Genomic DNA, 22,289 nt, shown 5'->3' on the forward strand with positions numbered 1-22,289 from the left:
CGTGTTGCATTGTGGGAATCGTGTCAATGCCGCTTGGAAACATGGCGGACGCTTTTGGAGACGCGCTGTTCAGCGTGTTTGATGATGATAACGCTGCGTCTAGCAAAACGACACCCACTGCCCTCAAAACAAATGCTGGGTAAACATTCGTTTATTTGAATTGAATTATGTTTATTTGTATTAAGTTGAACTGGTTGTATTATTACTAGTTAAACGGGTCTTATTATTGCACGTCGAACCAGACTCCCAGATACTTAACCGGGGCATCATGCTTTGTAAAACTTGACCAATTAAACACCGCTAGTTATTGAGACAGAAGAAGGCCTGTTGGTTAACAGGCTGATTTCCAACAACATTGATAGCATTAGTGCTTTTTACGATCAAAACATCCTTTATAACCACTTGGATGAGTGGACGAACCACGTTGTGTCTCTCAAATAGAACCAGTCCCACATGGTTCATTCAGTCCCACAGTTTGGAGCAACGTAATTAACATGTTGGTTACTAAGTTGTAATCGTGCTGCCCTTCCATATCCACTCCTAGGCTAACATTTATGTTGTGTTTAATTTGTTTTCTCGTCGTCCAACAGTTCACATGTAGATGGGGAGGATGCCTTTCACGGACGGGGCAAGAGGGAGGCGGACCAAGACGTCACGGAGGTGGTCTACAGTAAAAAGTCTAAACATGATACTGCCGACGACAAGTGAGTTACATTTGTTGAAAAGCCTCCTATTTGGTATGTGTGCATCTTTTTGGTAAAAATGATGTACTGGTAACGTTTTTTTTTTTGTTTACCTCAGTATGGCGGACTTTATGCCACAGGTGAAGGTGGAGCAAGTTGACACTGTTGAAGGATGCAACCATGAGGTACAGAACCGTAATTAAACTGATATACCTTTTGATAAGGAAAAATAGATTTCAGAATTCATACTCCATTCAATAATTTTTTTGCTTACAGGTTGCACTCCAGGCCAGTGAAGAGTACGCACCCCTCAAACCTCGAGTTGGAAAAGCAGCAAAGGTATGCTATCCTGAATCGAGTTGTCCTATTTGATGACAGGCACTCCTCCGAATGCTGTCATCTGATTGGATGACAGACACTCTCCCGAATTCTATCATATGATTGGATGACAGTTACCAACCTGAACGTGGTCATCTAATTGGATAAGACTGAAAATATCAGGAGACTTCCGCATTGTTGTGATCTTCTATTCTATCTTTGGCAGGAATACCCTTTTATTTTGGATCCATTCCAGCGCGAGGCCATCTTGTGTATTGATAACAATCAGTCTGTGCTGGTTTCTGCTCACACCTCTGCTGGCAAGACCGTCTGTGCTGAGTGAGTGTTTCCTTTTTAATTTATACTCAATCAAAGCAATTATAGTCAAATAGTATCGTTGAGCTGAGGAGAGGCTCTAAACTGATCACCTGTTTGTATCGCTGATGTTTATTGGCTTGGATTGGAACTCTGCACATATCTTCGGGTTAATTGTCGGAAAAACTGTGTAGGAAAAATGCATGAAACAAAAAACATTAATTTTAATTTGAGATAAAGTTCAACTCGTTCGAGCTCTTGACAAATATTGGCAAACTTATCTGCAAAAAAAGAAAATACATTGGCGGTTTATGAGAGAGACAGAATAGCGACTTCCTAATCAGGTGGCGCAAAGAAAACCGGAAACCTGCCTTCTCTAAACATGAAACCTGCTGTCTCTAAACATGAAACCTGCTGTCTCTAAACATGAAACCTGCTGTCTCTAAACATGAAACCTGCTGTCTCTAAACATGAAACCTGCTGTCTCTAAACATAAAACCTGCTGTCTCTAAACATGAAACCTGCTGTCTCTAAACATGAAACCTGCTGTCTCTAAACATGAAACCTGCTGTCTCTAAACATGAAACCTGCTGTCTCTAAACATAAAACCTGCTGTCTCTAAACATGAAACCTGCTGTCTCTAAACATGAAACCTGCTGTCTCTAAACATGAAACCTGCTGTCTCTAAACATGAAACCTGCTGTCTCTAAACATGAAACCTGCTGTCTCTAAACATAAAACCTGCTGTCTCTAAACATAAAACCTGCTGTCTCTAAACATGTAGCCTGCCGTCTCTAAACATGTAGCCTGCCGTCTCTAAACATGAAGCCTGCTGTCTCTAAACATGTAGCCTGCTGTCCCCAAACCTGCTGTCTCTAAACATGAAGCCTGCTGTCTCTAAACATGAAACCTGCTGTGTCCCCATCCTGCAGGTATGCTATAGCGTTGGCATTGAGAGAGAAGCAGAGGGTGATCTTCACCAGCCCAATCAAGGCCCTGTCCAACCAGAAGTACAGAGAGATGTACGAAGAGTTCCAGGACGTTGGTCTGATGACTGGCGATGTCACCATCAATCCTACCGCATCTTGCCTCGTCATGACGACAGAGGTAGGACCTGAGTTCTCACACCAGGAGTAAAGCTTAAATTATGCTGCTTCAAATTGCTGACATGGTCCCACACACAGATCTCTTCGCCAGGGCTTTCATTTATGATTTTGAGAGACGAAGCCAATATGTGAAGCTACATCTTTGGGAAGGTGCCCCTAACCAAGAGACCCGACTTCTGTGTGCTACCCCGGTGCAAGAGACTGTCTAAGCATAAGTATAATTTGACCTTAAAGGAAAACCAAACCCCCCTGGTTGAGCTAGTACCCACCCTATCGCTTGTTCCCGCCAACGTTTTAATTTGTGGATGGGGCTATATTGCCTTTCAGGCTTTCATTGCTCCAATGGTCTATCAGATTTGGGGGTGTAGCCAGACTGTTTCATTCAAAACGGCCAATAACAGGTAACTCTTGCAATGGCATGTATGTACCCATAGAGGGCAATATGAGTCCATATTGAATCTTATCCTATCGTTTTAAAACTTTGCTTTTAAGGTGCTGTGATTTTTGTTGTGAAAAGAGAAACCACAAACAAAAATTACGACAACAACCATGGACGTACGGAACCGGTAAACGGACAAAACCGGTAAACAGAAAAAAAAAAAATAAACTTTTTTCCTGAGCACGAGAAAGTATCTGGTGCTCACGAAAAAAATATCTTGTGAGCACCAAATACTTTATCATGCGAACTAAATAAAATATCCCGTGCGCACGAGATAAAATATCCCGTGCGCAGGAGAAAGTATCTCTAAAGAAATTGTAGCCCGAACATTCGCATGGTAGATCCATAGATCTGGTAGGTCAGATGGTTTTCAGCCGAGCTACGATGCTGTCCATGGTGCTGACATGGCAAATGCGGCCCAACCAACTCTGCCTTCCGATATTGAGTTTATTTCCAATAGCCTTGGCCAGAGTCCTGCACGAGTCCATTTTTCTTTTGAGACACGCACCCGCAAAGTTCACCAACAGATCCGACCCATCACCCGTGATAATATCAAAATGAAATCCGTACCTGCCCAGACCCGTTAATATTTGGACCGTTACCCTACCCACAATAAATCACACACAAGCTAAAATCCTTCAAATGAATGTGCTTTATTTTTATTTCGCACTATTGGAGCACGTACACTCTCTTTCACTCCGCCTCCAACTACGAGATGGTTAGTGTTCTGTTACACCTTTCCTGCTGTCGGCTCCCAGACTGTAGTCGAGGAGCACAGGGGAGACGTTCCCTCCAGGGCCGATGCTCTCTCGTGGGTAACACCCTTCACTTTCACCGGCAGTGGGTCTGCTTATAGGTCGGAATACGGTCGGAATGAAGCGGCCACCGATTCTTTACAGGCTGGGTACTTTATTCTTACAAACAACCGGACTCGGTCCTTACTTCACTAAACTGACACGCTACCGCTCGCTCTTCTCACTCGTCAACTCACTCGCTGACGTCACACAAACACACACACACACTGCCAGTAATATGTGGACAAGATACATTCTCGTGCTAATAAGATACTTTCTCGTGCTCACAAAATACAATTTTTTATGAGCACGAAAGATACTTTCTCGTGCTCACGAGAAACGTTTACTTTTTCTTTTTGTTAGGCCATGTCCCTTTACGGGTTCCGTATGGACGAGATGCTTTGTTTGGTCATAAATAAGCCTTGAGCGGTCTGAAATCAAAAGGGTCTCATACAGAGGCAGGCCAGTCAAATATAATCTGAAATTCTAACAGAGCATGCACTCACTATTAACTGATGGCAGACTAGGCCATTCTTACCAAGTACAATTAAATCCACTCAAAAATGTTAATTCTCACCTATAGCACAACTTAATTCTCACCTATAGCACATTTTAACTCGAGATTTGGACCAGGATCAATCCACATCACTAATATGTAAGCCACTACTATCCCTTTAAATCTGAACTTAATTATTTTAGGGTTAGGGTTTTCCTTTAAGGGATCGTTTTTAATGTGTGCTAGGTGTTGTAATGACCCCAGTGGTGACATGGTCTTTTCTCCTCAGATCTTGAGGAGCATGCTGTACAGAGGCTCTGAGATCATGAGGGAGGTGGCCTGGGTGGTCTTTGATGAGATCCATTACATGAGAGACGCAGGTATGTCAACTACAACAAAATTGAGTCGGCTAGCAGTTGAGTGTAAACTGCAGCAAAGAAAACGATATATGCATTTTTGGTGTTACCTATGTAACCATCAGGCCTTTTTTGATGACCGTCCCTTTTCCATGTTCTCAGAGCGCGGCGTGGTTTGGGAGGAGACCATCATCCTACTTCCTGACAATGTACATTACGTCTTCCTGTCTGCCACCATCCCCAACGCCAAGCAGTTTGCAGAGTGGATCTGCCACCTTCACAAACAGGTCAGCTGGAAGGAGCCTCTCGAACGAGACTCTTTCTGTCTGTTGGCCTTTTGGAAATTGTCCATTCACCAATCAATAAGTTACGTCATTCATTGAATTGTTGCTGTCCCACATCTTGTTTCGTAGCCCTGCCATGTGGTGTACACAGACTACCGCCCCACTCCCCTGCAGCACTACATATTCCCAGCAGGGGGCGACGGACTCCATCTGGTGGTCGACGAGAACGTAAGCTCCTTTTGAAACCTGGGTTGCCTTTAACCACTTAATCGTCAAATCCTGCAGGCGGGCAAGTTTTAGTTACACCACCCCTTCCCCCCAACATGCTGGGTCAATTTTCGGCATCATAAGTTGATGATCATGATATAGTCATGCCATACACCGTTTGAAAACTTAGAATCTCAGGAATGTCATCCAAAGTTCAACCATTCGGTGGAATAAATATGTTTAGCTAATATAGATCAAATATATCTAGTGTCTTAGGTCAAAATAGCCCCCCTCACCCTCCCCCTCCCTTGGTGCATTTTTTTACTTTATCGTCGTTGTGGATATCCTTAGCAATGAGTTGATACTTCATGTAGGGTCTTGAAATGTTCATAAGAGTCCACAGAAATCGAATATCAATATTATTTTAGTCTAATTACATTGTGTAAATGCACAAGCCAACTTATACAAAGCAGCCGAGAAATAGAAAACCGAAACGCTGCAATGTTTTTTTGTAGAAAACTGCGATTTAGGGTTTGAATTCCGCTATTGTCGTCTGAGTCATGCTATCCACTGTGTTCGCCAGGGTCTCACGATGACGTAGAGCCCTCACACATGTCTGTAAGACCAATACTTCCTTGTAAACAAGCCTTACAGGCCAATGAGGCGATTGCTATCAAAACGGGGCATGTATACTTTGACAGCTACACCAGCATACAGCAAGGGTTGGGGATGGGCCTTAGATATCCCAATAGCCAATGAAAAGACCTTTCTGACGATATCCAGCATGTCAAACACCGTCTCACGTGTGGTTGAGAAAACAAATGCGCATGGGGTGTGCGTAAAGTAGCAGGCTTGTCGCCAGAGTGCGAGTGTGGAGCAGGTGGTTGATTTGCGCGCTCGTGTGTGGTTTTATTTTTATTTATTTTTGTGACTTTGGTTGTATGAACATTTTGAAAGATGGCTAAACGCCCGGAGAAGAAAGGAGGGGGAGGGAGGGAGGGAATCATGTAAATAGTTGTTTTTGTTTATTTGTACATTGTTATTATAATTTTACTTATTTTTGTTTATTAGTACATAGTTATTTATAGTATTTTTACTATTTCAGTTTTGGTGTTCATACCATTGCAGTTTTCACTTTTTAAGTAAAAATAATAGCCAAAACACTTTGTTTCAGCTTTTTTTTGGTCAAAATTGCATAGGCGGAATAGCTAAAAATTGGATTTGTGTGTGATTATGCCTGTCTTATTACATATCAGAACATCTGGTATGCTATCTAAATGGTTCACAAGAAAGCCCAGAGGGTAACCTTTCATTTGAGACCAAGATTATGCTTCTACATGTTTGGGTTCACTTTTGTTTACAGTATGCATTTTGGGTAGCCAAAGGTCTTTTTTGGACTCTCCAAAAGGACCCTGACCAAAACGAATGGACATCTTTTATGCTTTGTTGATTTGCTTTTACACACAGCATCACAAGACCTAGGGCTAGGGCTCAGTAGTGTTTCCAAGGGATATGGTGTTACATAGGCTAATCAGCTTGGTTTTAGAGGTGTGTGTAACCGGCTGGAAGGAAAAACAATATTGTACCCTTCCCAGCACTGTGCCAGTACATGATAGTTATTCTGATAATGTTATACAATTCTACAGGTTCTCAGCTTTCCAAAGAGACCAAGCATGTGATTAGAGTTCATACTGTAAAGGAACCGTGCTCTCTAGAGTAGGCACAGTGCAAAAACTGAAAAATGGCCCGAAGTCTAAGTTGTTAAGCTGGGGGATGCAGATATTTGTAATCAGGGGAAGAACCCATTGAAACAAAGTGTTTAACTACAGTCCTTCGTTTCCAATCATATCGATTCACATTTAGCAGTCACCTTTTTATCAAAGTAGACCACCTGTGTTTGTCCCGCGACTATACTAGTGTGGAAAGGGGCTTATTTTGGTCCATATTTAAAAAAATACATGTGGATGAAACCATTGCGGCAATCTAAGTGGGATGCGTTTCATGTGGTGTCCTCCAGGGGGATTTCAGAGAGGAGAACTTCAACACGGCCATGCAGGTACTGAGGGACGCAGGAGACGCCGGCGGTGGCTCTGGAGGGGCCAAGTGGGACCCCAAGGGTCGCAAAGGTGGAACCAGAGGTGGGTTTGGCTAACCTCGCACCTGTGGTTCGTTGTTCCTCACATATATCCTGCTTTCGAATGGTAACCTCTAACCCTATACGGCTTGAAACTGGAAGCGGATCGCTGACCGATATTGGACACCATTAGTCACTGATCCGATTGCCTGGCAGGGGGTAGGGCCCGGAACATTTAATCGAGGATGCATGTTTCATGAGCAGGGAGGGAAAGTTAAGGGTTCTTAGCGTGATGACTGAAATGTTACCTTTACAATGGGATGCATCTTTTAAGAGATCAGTGTGTTCAAATGTGTACCGAAATGCCAAAGGATTTTGACACTTTTCTTCTTCTGTCATCCTGATACACTTTCGCCAGTTAAACTTCCCCAAATTGTTAATATAACTTATTTTATTTGACCTAACTAGATCCTTTTCTCCTTTTTCTGCACCCTGGGTCAGAGAACCACGCAATTTCTATTCCTCTAGTGGTCTGGCACATATTTTGGAATTGACAATAAAGCAGTCTCTGACTTTGACTGAGAAAATGTGTGCGTGTTTTCTCTCGTTCACCAGGTCCCTCCAACGTATTCAAAATAGTGAAGATGATCATGGAGAGGAACTTCCAGCCCGTCATCATCTTCAGCTTCAGCAAGAAGGAGTGTGAGGCCTACGCTCTGCAGGTGTCCAAGCTGGACTTCAACGGCGGTGAGAGCGCCTTCACCAGTGACCCAACCACACTGAGGAGTGTCTTCAGTGTGCTTTTAGACCCGCCGGGTTCCCAAACCAATGTCATGCTTTTGACAAGGCACCACACACCACATCCTGTGGGCTGTAAAATAAGGAATCGTTCTCTTTGTATATTGGTCATCAATATCGTATCCTCTTTGTCTTCAGATAGAGATAACAATTCACCAATCCACAAAGGGAATGCGGCTGTTACAGCAGCCAAAATGTGCGGACATTGCAGATAGACTAAAATGTATATCACAAAATCAATGATCAAATGAACCGGAAAAGGCCAGCCACTCAGGAAGGGAAATTTCTGTCTACAACAGTAATTGGCTAAGTGTGATGTCTTGGCTGTAGAGTATGAGCAGGATGTTTTCTGAAAGGTTAACACTTTTAGTAATAAGCGAGACGGAAAGAAGATTTCCTGGACATGTTATTAAGGACTTAATTTCTTTCCACTTTTTTCTCGAACGCACACCCAGAAATCAATCACGGCAGTGCTCTACTAATATTATACCAAGTTAAACCAACCCATTGGACAGCTGATCCTTCACTTCACTGCTGTGTACAGAGTTTGTCAGTATGCATATTATTGGTCGCTATATTTGCAAATAAACAGCTGGGTGGTAGTCACGGCCGCTTTAACACAGATTACCTTCCGCTAGTTTAACCGTCGTAGTGTTGTACGGTATATAACCTTTTAATACCGTATGTTTATACCAAGGCCCGGTTCCATGTGAGTTTCAAGGGCAGGGTGCTGCTGCATTTACAGACTCTCTCCTGTAATTTAGCCACACAGGAACCCCACTTACTTCCTTCTGTTTCCTCCCCTCTACCTCTTTTTCCCCTCGTCTCTTCCTCTTTTTATCTACGACTTTAACTGGATGACACACACAAACCCCGTCCCCCGTCCCCGTCCCCGTCCCCGTCGCCTCACTTCCTCTGCCTCCCAAGCCCTCTGTTACACATCAATTCTGGGCAGTGTCTGCAAGCCAGCTCTGCTCTGCTTTGCTTGGAATCTCGGGAGTGGCTGGTGCCAGGACACAGAGCCTGACACTGGCTTTCTGGGCCACATTTACCCTTCAGTTTTTATTTTCGGCTTGTGGTAGTTTGATGGCAATCAATGTCATGAAATCTTTCTGATATGTATTCTGAACTGAATATGAAGCATTTTCTTATCTGCGTTGGGGTAACATCACGTTTATCACTGAATCGGTACTATAAAAGGCTTTTCTTTTTAGTATTTTTGTGTTTTGAAAAGCTTTTTTCGCAGCCAATTATGAGGTTTCCATTCCTGGACTGCTTCTATAGTATACAGTTTATAGGCTGAATGCGGCCATTAAGGATATGCCATTCGGATCAGAAAGGGGTCAGCGGTCAGGTTGCTGGGACTTAACCCCAGTACACATCCTACAATCTACACTAACCTGGGCACTGTGTAACGTCTGGATGTTCTGTGTTTCAGAGGAGGAGAAAAAGCTGGTGGAGGAAGTGTTCAACAACGCCATTGACTGTCTGTCAGACGAGGACAAGAAACTACCGCAGGTCAGACCCCAGACGCATGTCTCCATTGTTGCATTTTCCTTATTTAAGCTGAGTCCACACCACCACACTGTTTAGCTTAAGCCGCCTCTGGCGCTGAGACCCCAGAATCAACCATTTTGTCTTTTACTGAACAAGACAAACACGTAATAGAGGTCAGAGTATAGAGGTTCACCATTGAACTATATATACACTTGAAAGTTTAAATTCAAGCCGTGGCTCCAGACACTGTTTAGGCTACTAAGTCACGCTCCTTTTGTCTTCACGTACACTACATTGAAACGGTGGCAGCCTCCCGTCAGACCACACCCAAAACGGACCCCCCCTTTTGACGGTTAAACCAGACACCTTTGTTGCATTGTGTCTGCATTGTCCAGGTGGAACACGTGCTGCCTCTGCTGAAGCGAGGCATCGGCATTCACCACGGCGGCCTGCTGCCCATCCTGAAGGAGACCATCGAGATCCTGTTTGGGGAAGGCCTGCTTAAGGTGAGCATGAAACCCCTGATGAGGATGGGATTGGGTCTAAAACAATCGGCACTACTTTGGCATTCCGGGGCAGGATCCCTAGGACTTAGGGTGTTCTAGGTTTGAACCACAATGTCCAGTCGGTTTCTTTTGTTGTTTTTGGGACATCAAGTTATGTATTCCTTTTTTCATCCTTAAGCAAGACATCCGATCCCCTAGCCGCTGACTCATGACATGTGTCTGCATTCCAACTCCCTTCCTTTTGTATCAAAGCATCCCAATGAAACTATTAATAGGAGTCACTCCCATGATTCAACGGCTGGTTGTTATGTTGTGTGAAGAAACATCTTTGATTTCTATTCTGCTTTTCCTGTTTTGATTCAAAGTAATGCAGTAGTATGTCAGTAAAACTTTGAAAAAGGGTACATTCATTAACCACCCATTTACATTGGTTAATGCAGTAAAAACCATTGACAAACCTTAAGCTTGTGTTTTAGTACAATTTGTTAATGGTATTTATGTTTACTAATGGTGATCATGTTAACTAAGGTAATGGTGTTCATGTTTACCCAAGTATTAATGCATGATATGATTAACATGATTGATTAGGGATAGGGTTAATCCTAACTCTAACCCCAACCCCAAAGCAAACCCTTACTCCTATCCTAATTCAATATAATAATGCTTATACAGCATTAACTAATGTTCCTTAATGGTTAATAAATGTACCCTAATTGTAAAGCTTTCAGCTTAATGCAAATCTTTTATCATTTGGGAGTCCTTTATGTGGTAAGGAATGCAGTACATTGTTCAGTGGCAGTTTATGTTGCTGTGTGCTTCAGATTCAGGCCGCCACCAGAGTACACATGTATAGTAAGGACTAAAGGATGGGATGGGCCGTGTGTAAAATCCCAGTGTGTTCTTCTAATGTATCCCCAGGCCCTGTTCGCAACAGAAACCTTTGCAATGGGGATCAACATGCCGGCTCGCACTGTGCTTTTCACCAGCGCACGCAAGTTTGACGGAAAGAATCATCGCTTTGTACGTACGCACCTGAACACACACACACACACACACACACACACACACACACACACACACACACACACACACACACACACACACACACACACACACACACACACACACACACACACACTTTTAGCAATTCATCTTCTCTTATTCTTCACACATTGTTTATAAAAGCGCCTCTGAACGGAACTCTAAAAGGAAGTTTAAGCTCAACGGCTGCAGAGCTGGTGACCTTACACAGCCACATAAACTGTAAACATAAACAGCCACATAGTGTTGATAAGGGCCAGGAGCAGAGTGCAAGCTGCCATTGCTTAAAGACACCCCTCATCTCTATACGCATGCAACTTGTAGCAGCTTTTGTGCACGCACACCGTTAGCCATAAAAGATGACGGCGCAACAGCTTACGTGTCACCCTGTGGGGAGAGAATGGAAGGGAGGAGAATAGAGAGGTTCATCAGGAACATCTGTTGCCCTTCACATTGCCAAGCTCCGCGCAGGCATTCCTCTCACACACGCACGCTCTCGCTCTCTCTCTCCTCTCTAGCTTCCATCACTCGCACGCTCTCTCCTGTTTCCCACACACACACTCTCTCGGGCTCGTTCGCTTCCAACATACAACTCCTTATTCCAAATCATCTAACTTCAGTCAGTATTCAACTTTTAATAAATGGTTGGATGATTTCAACACTGACACAATGAGATCATCAGTACTGCACGTACTGGTTAAAGATGTGGAGTTTATCAAACCAGTGATACTACAGAGAATACTGTCAGAACATTGCAAATATTTTCTAATGTAAGCAGCATTTTTTGAGAGCGTATGTCACAAGCCTGTTCATGGAAAGATATTTTATTATTCGAAATCTATAATTACATTTTTTATTAACGTTTTTTCCCTTTCCCTTTTTCCATTTTAAAGTCAAAAGTATTTAAAATTGTCAACACTTTGGAAAAAACATATTTTTACTATAAGGTCAAGTTGAATGCCAATTTTAAAGAGCAAAGAGTTGACGTTAAAAACAACAATCGTTAACTCTCCATCCTGAACCGTCCAGATCACGTCTGGGGAGTACATCCAGATGTCCGGGAGGGCCGGCAGGAGAGGGATGGACGAGAGGGGGATCGTGATCTTCATGGTGGACGAGAAGATGAGCCCTGCCATTGGCAAACAGTTGCTCAAGGTACAGCAACTGTACCCCACCCGCTACAATGTCACGATGTTGCACTGACCGCATATATTTGTATGTGGTTCGTTGATGACAATGTTGTGGCAATGTCCCCACCTGTGGGCCTACTTTCAGGCTTCTATCATGCTTGTATTTCGTACTTGTCTGACTGTTTCCTTTTTATCAATACTTGGCCTACATATTTAAGGTGCATCATAATGTAATTTGAATAATTATCCATTGTCCATGTGTCCTTCAGGGCTTATTCACTGCATCTTGGTTGATGTTTTTGTTGTTCACAACAGAGTATATATTGCAGGCCATTCAATTATATCGAAATATTAATTTACATTACATTTAGTCATTTACAGGACACTTCCATCCAAAGCGCCTGAAAATAGTCATAAAATACATTTAGTATACTTTCACTCTAAAGTGAGTGCTACAAAATGCATCGACTGCTTTGGATCTCTTATCAACACGATCAGGTCAATTGCATGCCCCGTTGCTCATGTCCGTGGTGTTCCCCGGTGCCACAGGGCTCGGCGGACCCCCTGAACAGCGCCTTCCACCTCACCTACAACATGGTGCTGAACCTGCTGCGCGTGGAGGAGATCAACCCGGAGTACATGCTGGAGAAGTCCTTCTACCAGTTCCAGCACTACAGGGCCCTGCCTGGCGTCTTGGAGAGTGAGTCCCTCCTCGCGCTCTCACTCCTGGTCCACAGACCGCCCTGTAGGCCACCCTGTAGGGATCTCTCCAACCCAGTGTCTTCAAACCTGGGGAGTTTAAAGTCGCAAATGTGTGACACTTCAACCGGCTCGTAGCTAAAAATAACCCGGGCGATGCAGATGTCAATAATCAAAGGAAGGTATCATTATGTTCTTGCACATACAAACAGAAACTAGCCATGAGCAAGCTACTTCTTATCATCTAGTGCGGTGCAATACATGGACAGGGTCTTTGATTTCCCAGACCGTCGATTGAGTTAAATTAGGTATGTGGAAACGGATGTGATAAAAAATGGGGGAGGTTGCAAAAAAGTTCAGGAACTATAAATGGGGTCACAGGTCATCAAAAGGTTAGGCAACCTTGCTCCTACCCCTACCTGCTCCTACCCCTACCTGCTCTTTTAATGACGTGTATTTTTATTCACTGCCGGTCACTTTGGTTAAATAGCTCTGAATTTCTGTGCTCAATTTCTATAAAGAGCACAATCGTTCTTAAGGTTTTGTCCCTGGCACAAGACTGTTGATGAACTTGATGCACTCAGTCACTGCATTGGTTGCATTTGAGGGATCAGTATGTTGTCATTTGATCCAATACATCTAAATAATTCAGTTTAATGTAAAAGTCCTTTCTCTTACCCTCTGTTTGAGTTCAGCCAGCTTTACTCTGCCATGAGGGGTTGAGTAAAGGCCATATTTGTTTGACAGAAGAGAGATTTAGAGAAATTCTAAATATCCATCAAATAATAAATTCAATTAATAAATGAATAATAATAGTAATATTCAAATTATTTATTTGACCAACCAACCCCTTTGAAAAGTCAAGAACATTTTTGAGGACTTGACAAATCATCCATTAAGACCAAACATTGTGAACCACGTCACAACGAATTCCACCGCCTAACTCCAGAACAGCCGGCCTCTTGAACCCCCTTTTTGAAGTAAGTGTGGGCCTGCAGAATGACCTCCTCCCCCCCGCCCCCATGCAGAGGTGAAGATGCTGGAGGCGCAGTACCACGCCATCGACATCCCCAACGAGGAGAGCGTGGTCACCTACTTCAAGATCAGGCAACAGCTGGCCAAGCTGGCCAAGGAGATCCAGGAGTTCGTCCACAAGCCCAAATACTGCCTGCCCTTCCTGCAGCCGGGTCGCCTCGTCAAGGTAGGCCTGACCGGTGGCTCACCGCCCCCCCCCCACACACCGAGGTGTGCGGGTCGTTTGAAGAAGTGTCTGCACGTTGAATGAGGTTGGGTTTGGAAAATGTCTGGGTTTTTGTATTGAACGGTTCCACTTTGTCGTTGATCAGGTGAAAAGCACCACGGCTGACTTTGGTTGGGGCGTGGTGGTGAACTTCAACAAGAAGACGAACGTCAAGGTGAGCTGGTTTCTCTTGAGTGCTCCTGTTTGGGAACCAGTTGTTTGGCTTGGGGCCCTTGCATTTGAAAAAGGGAACAAACAATGGGGAAATTAACTAATACAGTCTGATGTGAGCTAATATATTCCACGGCGTAGCACGGGATGCATTTGGGTTCGGTCACACGGTAACGTTGTGTTCTTTTCCGTGATGCTAACGTTGTCCTTCTCTCCATGCAGGCCGTGGCGGACGCCGACCCCCTGATCGTGGTGGAGGTCCTGCTCCACTGCAGTAAGGACAGTGTGAAGGACGCCGCCACGGAGGCTGCCACGCCCGCCGGCCAGGGGGAGACTGGGGAGATGCAGGTGGGCTCCCCTTGGAACACGCAGTACGCATGATAGACACGACTGTATCGGGACTGTCATGGGAAGTCAATGGATATACAGCCAGCAGGTTCTGGGTTCAAAACCATACAGTCCATGGATATACAGACAGAAGGCTCTAGGTTCAAACCCTTACATTCAATGGATATACAGACAGAAGGCTCTAGGTTCAAACCCTTACAGTCCATGGATATACAGACAGAAGGCTCTAGGTTCAAACCCTTACATTCAATGGATATACAGACAGAAGGCTCTAGGTTCAAACCCTTACATTCAATGGATATACAGACAGAAGGCTCTAGGTTCAAACCCTTACAGTCCATGGATATACAGACAGAAGGCTCTAGGTTCAAACCCTTACATTCAATGGATATACAGACAGAAGGCTCTAGGTTCAAACCCTTGCATTCAATGGATATACAGCCAGAATGTCCTCGGTTCAAACCATTACAGTGAATAGATATACAGACAGATGGTTCTGGGTTCAAACCCTTAGAGTGAATGGATATACAGCCAGAAGGTTCTAGGTTCAAACCCTAACAGTTCATCTGTGGTGTTCTTTAGCAAGATGCCCCCGACCCTTCGTGCTATGTTCCCAACCGCCCTTTCATATCGATGTCAGCAAATCCCTTCTATGGCTATGTCCCTACACCCCCCTCTATACCTACATCACCACCTCTCTATCTACGTCACCACCTTCCCTGCCCGTCACAGCACTTGAACTAAATCCATCATCACAAGCTGAACTCCACCAGCTGCACTCGTCTATTCTCAACAATGTTTTTCCTCTGATAAACACCTACTAAACCACTCCACTTAAGTTTTGGAGCCGGACACAGTATTTACAAAGCGTATGTGCTGATGGTCAAGTACCATTGATACAGCTCAAGCTATCCTCTGGCTGGAGTTCGCAGGTCTCTCTTCGCCTCCTGCTTGACCACTCAGTGGGAGATTGAGACCTGGACAGGTTTAGATTACACCCCACAGATCACCTTGTGTTACGCTGGGCAGCCATCATGCCACAAAAGCCCCCCCCCCCCCCCATACTCATTATGGATCCTCTATTATTCACCGTTATTATTCACTGACTACAATCCAATCACATGCACAGATTGGATTGTAGTCACAAGCGTCTGACGTTACACTGCCAACATTTAATATGAATGCGCTTTCCAAGCCCACCACCTGTCTGGGCTTGCTGCCCCGTCTCGTGAGGCCGAACCTGTTCCTCATTTCCCTCCTGGAATCAATCCGCACCATTCCTCAGCCTTACCTTTTTAAGCATCCTTGTCCACGAGTCCTGATCCCTTCTTTCCTCTTGACCGAGCTGTATAGTCCCTTTCAGCTAAAAGCTAAAAACGACTGTTTTTAATGTGATTGTTCCAGGTGGTGCCAGTGATGCTGCATCTCCTTACCTCCATCAGCTCAGTGCGTCTCTACATCCCCAAAGACCTGAGGCCCTATGACAACCGACAGCTCATGCTCAAGTCCATACAGGTACCAGCAGAGAAACCTTTACCACACGAGACGGTTTTAAAGAATAAAAAGTGTGTATTGGCTTGGCTGATCTCTAAAGTGCTGTATCGATTAGTAATTATTTTGATTTTTATCTTTTGTGTCTTCTCCCTCCCTCCCCTTGCTCGCCGCTCAGGAAGTGAAGAAGCGTTTCCCGGATGGCGTTCCCGTGCTAGACCCCGTGGACGACATGGGCATCAAAGACCCGGGTCTGAAGAAGGTCATCCAGAAGGTGGAAGCCTTCGAGCACCGCATGTACTCCCACCCGCTGCACAGCGACCCCAACCTGGAGTCGGCCTACTCGCTGTGTGAGAGGAAAGCCTTGGTGAGCCGCCCGTCCTATGATAATAATATTAATACATTTAATTTGAAGGTGCCTCAAGAACTACATCATTGAAAAGAAACGATAAGATGACGAAAAAATAATAACGCTAGTAAGAGACATAGCAATATGCATCAGATGAAATAGGCAGTTTTAAACAGACGTGTTTTGAGTTGTGATTTGAAATGGCGGAATGAATCGATGTTTCTGAGTTTAGGGGATAACGAACTCTAGAGAAGGAGAGCAGAGCGGCTGAATGCTCTGTGTCCCGTGGTGGTGAGACGGGCGGAGGGGACAGACAGGTGTATGGAGGAAGAGGATCTACGGGAGCGGGAGGGAGTGGGAACATGGAGGAGGTCGGACAGATATGGGGGGGCAAGGGTGTGTTGCAGGCCTATGTCTATGTTGCAGGCCACCGATCTAGCGGTGTACGTAGGCCCTTCCGACACCCTGGTTAACGTTATCATTTACTGCGGTTCACGCGGGCATCGTCATGGCAATGTGTTGGCCCCTCACTTGCAGGTAGAGGGTGTTGTGTCCAGGTGTGCCATGTGGAAAGAATAACCGTGGCAGCTGGACTTCAGCAACTCCATATCGGAGGTCACAGATATGAACAATTATAAAGGGGAACCTTTTAACCTAAGTGAATATAAAGATCATAATCTCAAAATATTGTCAACAGTTATCTCCAACGGCTAACTGTAGCTGTATAACTTATTAACTAAATGTTCCATCATATATCTAGTATAAAGTATTGGATATGAGCAAGGACAACTGAGTGCTGTAATGATTAGAGGTGATGGTTTAAACAGATAATGGGCTTAGTTGGGGTCAGATCGGTGTTCTCCGCTTGTTTTGACCGAAGGCAATTGAAGGATCAGGGCAGTGACCTAGATGGGAATGATCTATTCAAGAGGGCTTTGTTGGTGTGGACGAAAAACCATTGCCAAAGCAAGTGAAGGAAACAGTTAATCGATTAGTTGTAAATCCATTAAATACATAATCCTTCAAGTGGATCATGCATTGTAAGAAAAAGGTAATCCTCTTTTATGTAGCCTTAAGTTTGGACATTTATTTTAGAAAAAATTCTTTGGCATTTTGTTAACTCTTTTACATCCCAACGGCAATCAACAAATCAAATGTTCTGAAATATAGAAGAGCGGGTATCTGTGGCTGTCCTAGGCCTGTAATAAGCCCCTTGTAATAAGCCCCTTGCCTCTTGCCAGTCACATGTTTCGGGGTAAGGGCTTTGGAACGAGGCCTGAAGGGAGGGCTAGGATTTCTTTCATTTGGATGCTTAATAAATCGGGCTTACTCTCCCTTATTTTCTTTTGTTGCCTTCCCTCCCTTTTGATAAAACCAGTTGTGTTGCATTCTCCATTGTCACACTTCCCGATTACATTCACCTTCTCTCATCAAGCCGCCGCTTTGACCCCAAGCGCTTTACAAGTGAGGTTGAGTACAGTGAGCGGCCTTCGATCAAGAGTGGAAAGCAGTTAAGAGTGCTGCGCAACCTAGTGAACGAACACTTTGTAGAGAGTGCGGACTAGCCTTTTATTTACTTGAAAGAATGGTCGGGCCTACAGTGTCAGGGCACATCATGACGGGTGCCTTCTAAACGTCTCCCTCCGTGTCATGTTTGAACACTGTCAGATCGCGGCGGACGTGCGCACGGCCAAGCATGAGCTGAAGAAGGCGCGCACGGTGCTGCAGATGGACAAGCTCAAGTGCCGGAAGCGTGTGCTGCGGCGGCTGGGCTTCGCGGGGCCCTCGGACGTCATCGAGATGAAGGGCCGCGTGGCCTGTGAGATCAGCAGGTAGGAGGAGGCCAGACGCCGTCCGTTGTTCAGGCTGGATGGCGTGAGGCGCCGGGGTTTGTTGCTGCGGGGTAAGAGACGCTCATTCAACGCCTTTTGTTGAACAGGCGTCTGCTGGATGACGGCGTCGTCGAGGAAGACTCCTGATTATTTAGTTTGTTTTAGCTTCGACAGGTGCTATTCAAAGTGATGCACTATTCAGTTTATAGTTTAAGAACTAGACAATGACTTCCATGAAATAGACATAACTTCTTCTATATACTAGACAATTACTTCCATAAACTAGACAATAACTTGTATATGACGTCTTCATCAGTCTATTGGGGCGCAGAAGTGCCCCAAGTGTTACAGTTGAGGGCTGTTAAGGGCTGTGTTTGTATTTATATGGGCTTTAAACCCGAGTTGAACCAGCCACCTTTAAAGAAACGAGTGCCCCGGCACTGCGATCGGTTGAAGAACTGTGTGTGTGTGTGTGTGTGTGTGTGTGTGTGTTCGTTCCAGTGCTGACGAGCTGCTCCTCACAGAGATGATCTTCAACGGCCTGTTCAACGACCTGACGGCTGAGCAGGCCACCTCTCTGCTGTCCTGCTTCGTCTTCCAAGAGAACGTAGGAACACGTCGCACCCCTTCTCCCACACACACGGATAGACGTAGATATAGAGATGGATGGTTGGATATAAAACCCTCTTTTCCCCTTTTCACACAGCTCTAAATTGCTTCTTTTTTTTTGTCCTGCTAAACAAAACCAGAATCTTTGTCTGGCATAATGAAGGTTTGTTGGCTCCATCTCTGTCCTTCTGTCTCTTGTATGGATGAGATCACCAGCTCATATCATCCAAATATGACTCTCTCCCCATCCAATATGTTTCTCTTCCCATAATTGTAAACCCTCTCGTTTCTGCTGTCTCATATTTCGTAAGAAGAGGTGTGTGTGTGTGTGTGTGTGCGCGTGTGCATGCGTGCGTGCGTGCGTGTGTTGTCCTGGAAAACACATCAGCAACTGCTCTGCTGTTTAGCAGGCTTTGCCACATTTTGAGTAAGCACATGTTGTTGTCTGGAAACAAGCAGTTAAAAAAATCTGCCTCACTCCACCAAGATCCCCCCCATCTCCCACGGAACTTGTTCACAGCTTGCACATTACAGCATGTTGGGCCCGTTTCAAACACATCCAACATCCACTATTCTAAGAAAATGTTAGCATCACTGATGAAATATTGAAATAGTTACCGTTCATTTATGGGAATCATCAAAGTAGTAAGTGGTGCATACTGTAATGCAGTGTCCTGTTCTGGCCAGGCCGGAGGACAAGGTGGGTAGGTAGACAGGCGGCTAGGCTATCGGATCCACAGATAATTTCAACAGATATATCAAAAATGTTTCTAAAATAAATTGCCCTTAAAAGGTAAGCCTATCAGACATGTCTCATGGAAAGCGATTATATGATTCCAACAAAGTTGTCAAATGTTTTTATCTTCCTCTCACCATTTCAGGCTAGTGAGATGCCAAAACTGACTGAACAGCTGGCCGGGCCACTGAGACAGATGCAGGTAAGACTGGAATACCAACACACTTAAGACTCTACTGAATAGCACTTGATTAATAAGTTAAGAATCAAACCAAGTGTTTTACTATCAAATGTGGCGCATAACATGGTCATTCCGTGCAGGGATTTTTTTTGGGATATGGTCAAATGATTGATTGTCCGCACTGAACGTCCATCGGGAATGATTGTCTGTGCTGAACGTTGATCAGTGCTGATTGGCTGTACTCTGTGTTGGTCTGTACTGTGCCTTGGTCAGTGTTGACTGTTTGTACTGCGTATTGGTCTGGACTGTGTATTGGTCATTACTGATTGTCTGTACTGCATATTGGTCTGTACTGAGCGTTGGTCAGGACTGATTGTCTGCACTGTGCATTGATCTGTACTGACTGTGTGTACTGTGCGTCGGTCAGGAGTGTGCAAAGCGCATCGCCAAGGTGTCTGCGGACGCCAAGCTGGAGGTGGACGAGGAGACGTACCTGAACCAGTTCAAGCCCCACCTGATGGACGTGGTGTACACCTGGGCCAACGGCGCCTCTTTCGCCCAGATCTGCAAGATGACCGACGTCTTCGAGGGTTCGTCACCCTACGCCCTTTGTGCTGTGCCACTGGCTGCCGTATGACGGACTGTCGTGAAGCTAAAATAAATGTATATTTCAATGTGGGTGTGAGGCCCTGCAAAGGCCTATTATGAGGGTCTTTTGACGCCATTCCTTTCTATTGTATCGAGACAGCCCTCCAGTGATGGTAATAGTAATGCATGAAGGGGTTATGTATGAAATAACTTAAAGAAGGAGTTATGCATGATGCTGTATGGTGGACTAATGCATGAATGCCAAGCAATATTTTCATCAACTTGATATCCATGAGGAGTAATCATGTATGAAGGAGTACTGTATAAAAAAACAAACTAAATTGAGTAATATATGAAGGAGTAAGGTACGAAGTAGTAATGCCTGACCCCCCCCCCCCCCCCCCCCCCCCACTCAGGCAGCATCATTCGCTGCATGCGGCGCCTGGAGGAGGTGCTGAGACAGATGTGCTCCGCTGCCAAGGCCATCGGCAACACGGAGCTGGAGAACAAGTTCGCCGAGGGTACGGTGCACTGACGCGCGCTCGTGTGCGTGTAGAACGATTCACCGTTCAGTGGTTTTAGCAGATGCTCCTCTCCAGCGAGGGGGTCCTCTCCAGCGAGGGGGTCCTCTCCGGGGAGACTGAGGACGTTGGACTCGTACGATCCCAATATTCAACTGTACTAAGTGAAAAACATGTTTTTATCTCTTTTTTTATGTGGAATGGGATTTTTTTTTTTCGCTATAGTTCCTCTTTCCATGGGATTCATTTGATGCATTTGAGTGTTTTTGACGAAGTGCTCTACATATCAAATATTGTGTTATTACGCTCCACAACGCGGTAAAACCTCCCCCCTTGGTCTCTCTTGTGTGTTTGCAGGAATAACAAAGATCAAGCGGGACATCGTGTTCGCCGCCAGTCTCTACCTGTGATCACCTGACGTCTCCCACACACGGAGGAGTTGACCCAAAACCATGGGATCTGTTTTGTATCGTCTCGTGTTTTTGTTTTTTTACCTTTCCAAAGCGTCAAGACAAGGCTAAACATGAGCCCCAGTGACCGTTTGGATACGATGGAGGATCACCTCACTGAGCGGAGCTTCTGCTTCGTCTTCTTCTCACACACACACAGTCTGACAGCATAGAGATGTGGAAGGTTTGTTAATAGGAACACAGACCACTTCCCCTCTGAAACGCAGCCCTGCGGTGGAAGACATTGCATCGATTCCCATTTTTATTTCATGAGATGTACCTAGTTCCCCTAGGCCCCGTTTTTTTTATCCGAGCAGTCTTATTCAGAAACGTGACATTGTTTTTCTGTTCAATTTTATTTTTCATGTTAATAAGCAAAGTGTCTGGGTTGTTTTTCTGTTGTTCAACATGCAGAACATCAATATTTGTACATATTTGTAACGCCTCTTCAATAAAAACAAAATAATCAGTTGACATACAAAAGTGGATGTATTTTCTTTTTCTTTTGCTCTGCACATACAAGTTACAATATGGCGTCTCTATGTAGTACTGAGTGCCAGACTTCTGCACTAGCAGCAGTAGCAGCATTCCAGCTAAGGCAACACGGAACACAAAAACCAAACATCTTCCTCCTTACTTTGTCAAAAGGGGGGAATATTTCTACGGTCATTTCTGATTCTGTTTGGGGGGGGGGGGGGGGGGGGGTATTTGCGTCACAATCGCAGCAACATTTCCAGATGAGGAGGGCCAGAGGGGGTCCTCTGTTCCTACTGTCGTCAGTGTTTTGTCTCCAGCACACAAGTGATTTGGATCTTTGTTTTCTTGCATACTAAATCCACACAAATGCAATATACTTATCGTATTTTATGCTCTTCACCTTTGCTCTAGAGTAGGTTTGTTCTAAAGGTACTACACAGATTCACTGTTTCACTATACTAGACTAGTCTTTTCTAATTCGGTGTAAACATTGGAGCAGCGCCGAATGGAAACCCTGTTTGTATTCTCTGGGTCGGCTTCCGAATGATACAAAT

The 22,289-nt window shown here is 44.8% G+C and overlaps 1 protein-coding gene across 1 annotated transcript; it reads left to right on the forward strand.

Annotated features, from left to right (window-relative positions):
- The first annotated feature begins 11 nt into the window (after positions 1-11).
- mtrex (Mtr4 exosome RNA helicase) lies at positions 12-22,258 on the forward strand. Its single transcript, XM_079735159.1, has 27 exons — positions 12-139; positions 591-704; positions 802-868; positions 960-1,022; positions 1,228-1,340; positions 2,249-2,423; positions 4,441-4,531; positions 4,670-4,794; positions 4,921-5,019; positions 7,016-7,136; positions 7,688-7,819; positions 9,309-9,388; positions 9,763-9,873; positions 10,792-10,893; positions 11,944-12,069; positions 12,594-12,744; positions 13,772-13,944; positions 14,090-14,158; positions 14,377-14,502; positions 15,907-16,017; positions 16,172-16,360; positions 18,011-18,174; positions 18,676-18,781; positions 19,665-19,721; positions 20,128-20,290; positions 20,705-20,809; positions 21,167-22,258. Exons 1-27 carry the CDS (start codon positions 27-29, stop codon positions 21,217-21,219), a joined length of 3,099 nt encoding a protein of 1,032 aa, XP_079591285.1. The 5' UTR covers positions 12-26; the 3' UTR covers positions 21,220-22,258.
- The last annotated feature ends 31 nt before the right edge of the window (positions 22,259-22,289 follow it).

This window comes from Pollachius pollachius (assembly GCF_949987615.1).
Source record: "Pollachius pollachius genome assembly, chromosome: 4".
NCBI lineage: Eukaryota > Metazoa > Chordata > Actinopteri > Gadiformes > Gadidae > Pollachius > Pollachius pollachius.

Excerpts from the sequence above, each read along its gene's own strand:
- mtrex (XM_079735159.1), top strand. The coding sequence starts at position 27 with ATGCCGCTTGGAAACATGGCGGACGCTTTTGGAGACGCGCTGTTCAGC. Across the intron at positions 705-801 it reads CATGATACTGCCGACGACAA|TATGGCGGACTTTATGCCAC; the intron begins GTGAGTTACATT and ends TGTTTACCTCAG. Across the intron at positions 7,137-7,687 it reads TCGCAAAGGTGGAACCAGAG|GTCCCTCCAACGTATTCAAA; the intron begins GTGGGTTTGGCT and ends CTCGTTCACCAG.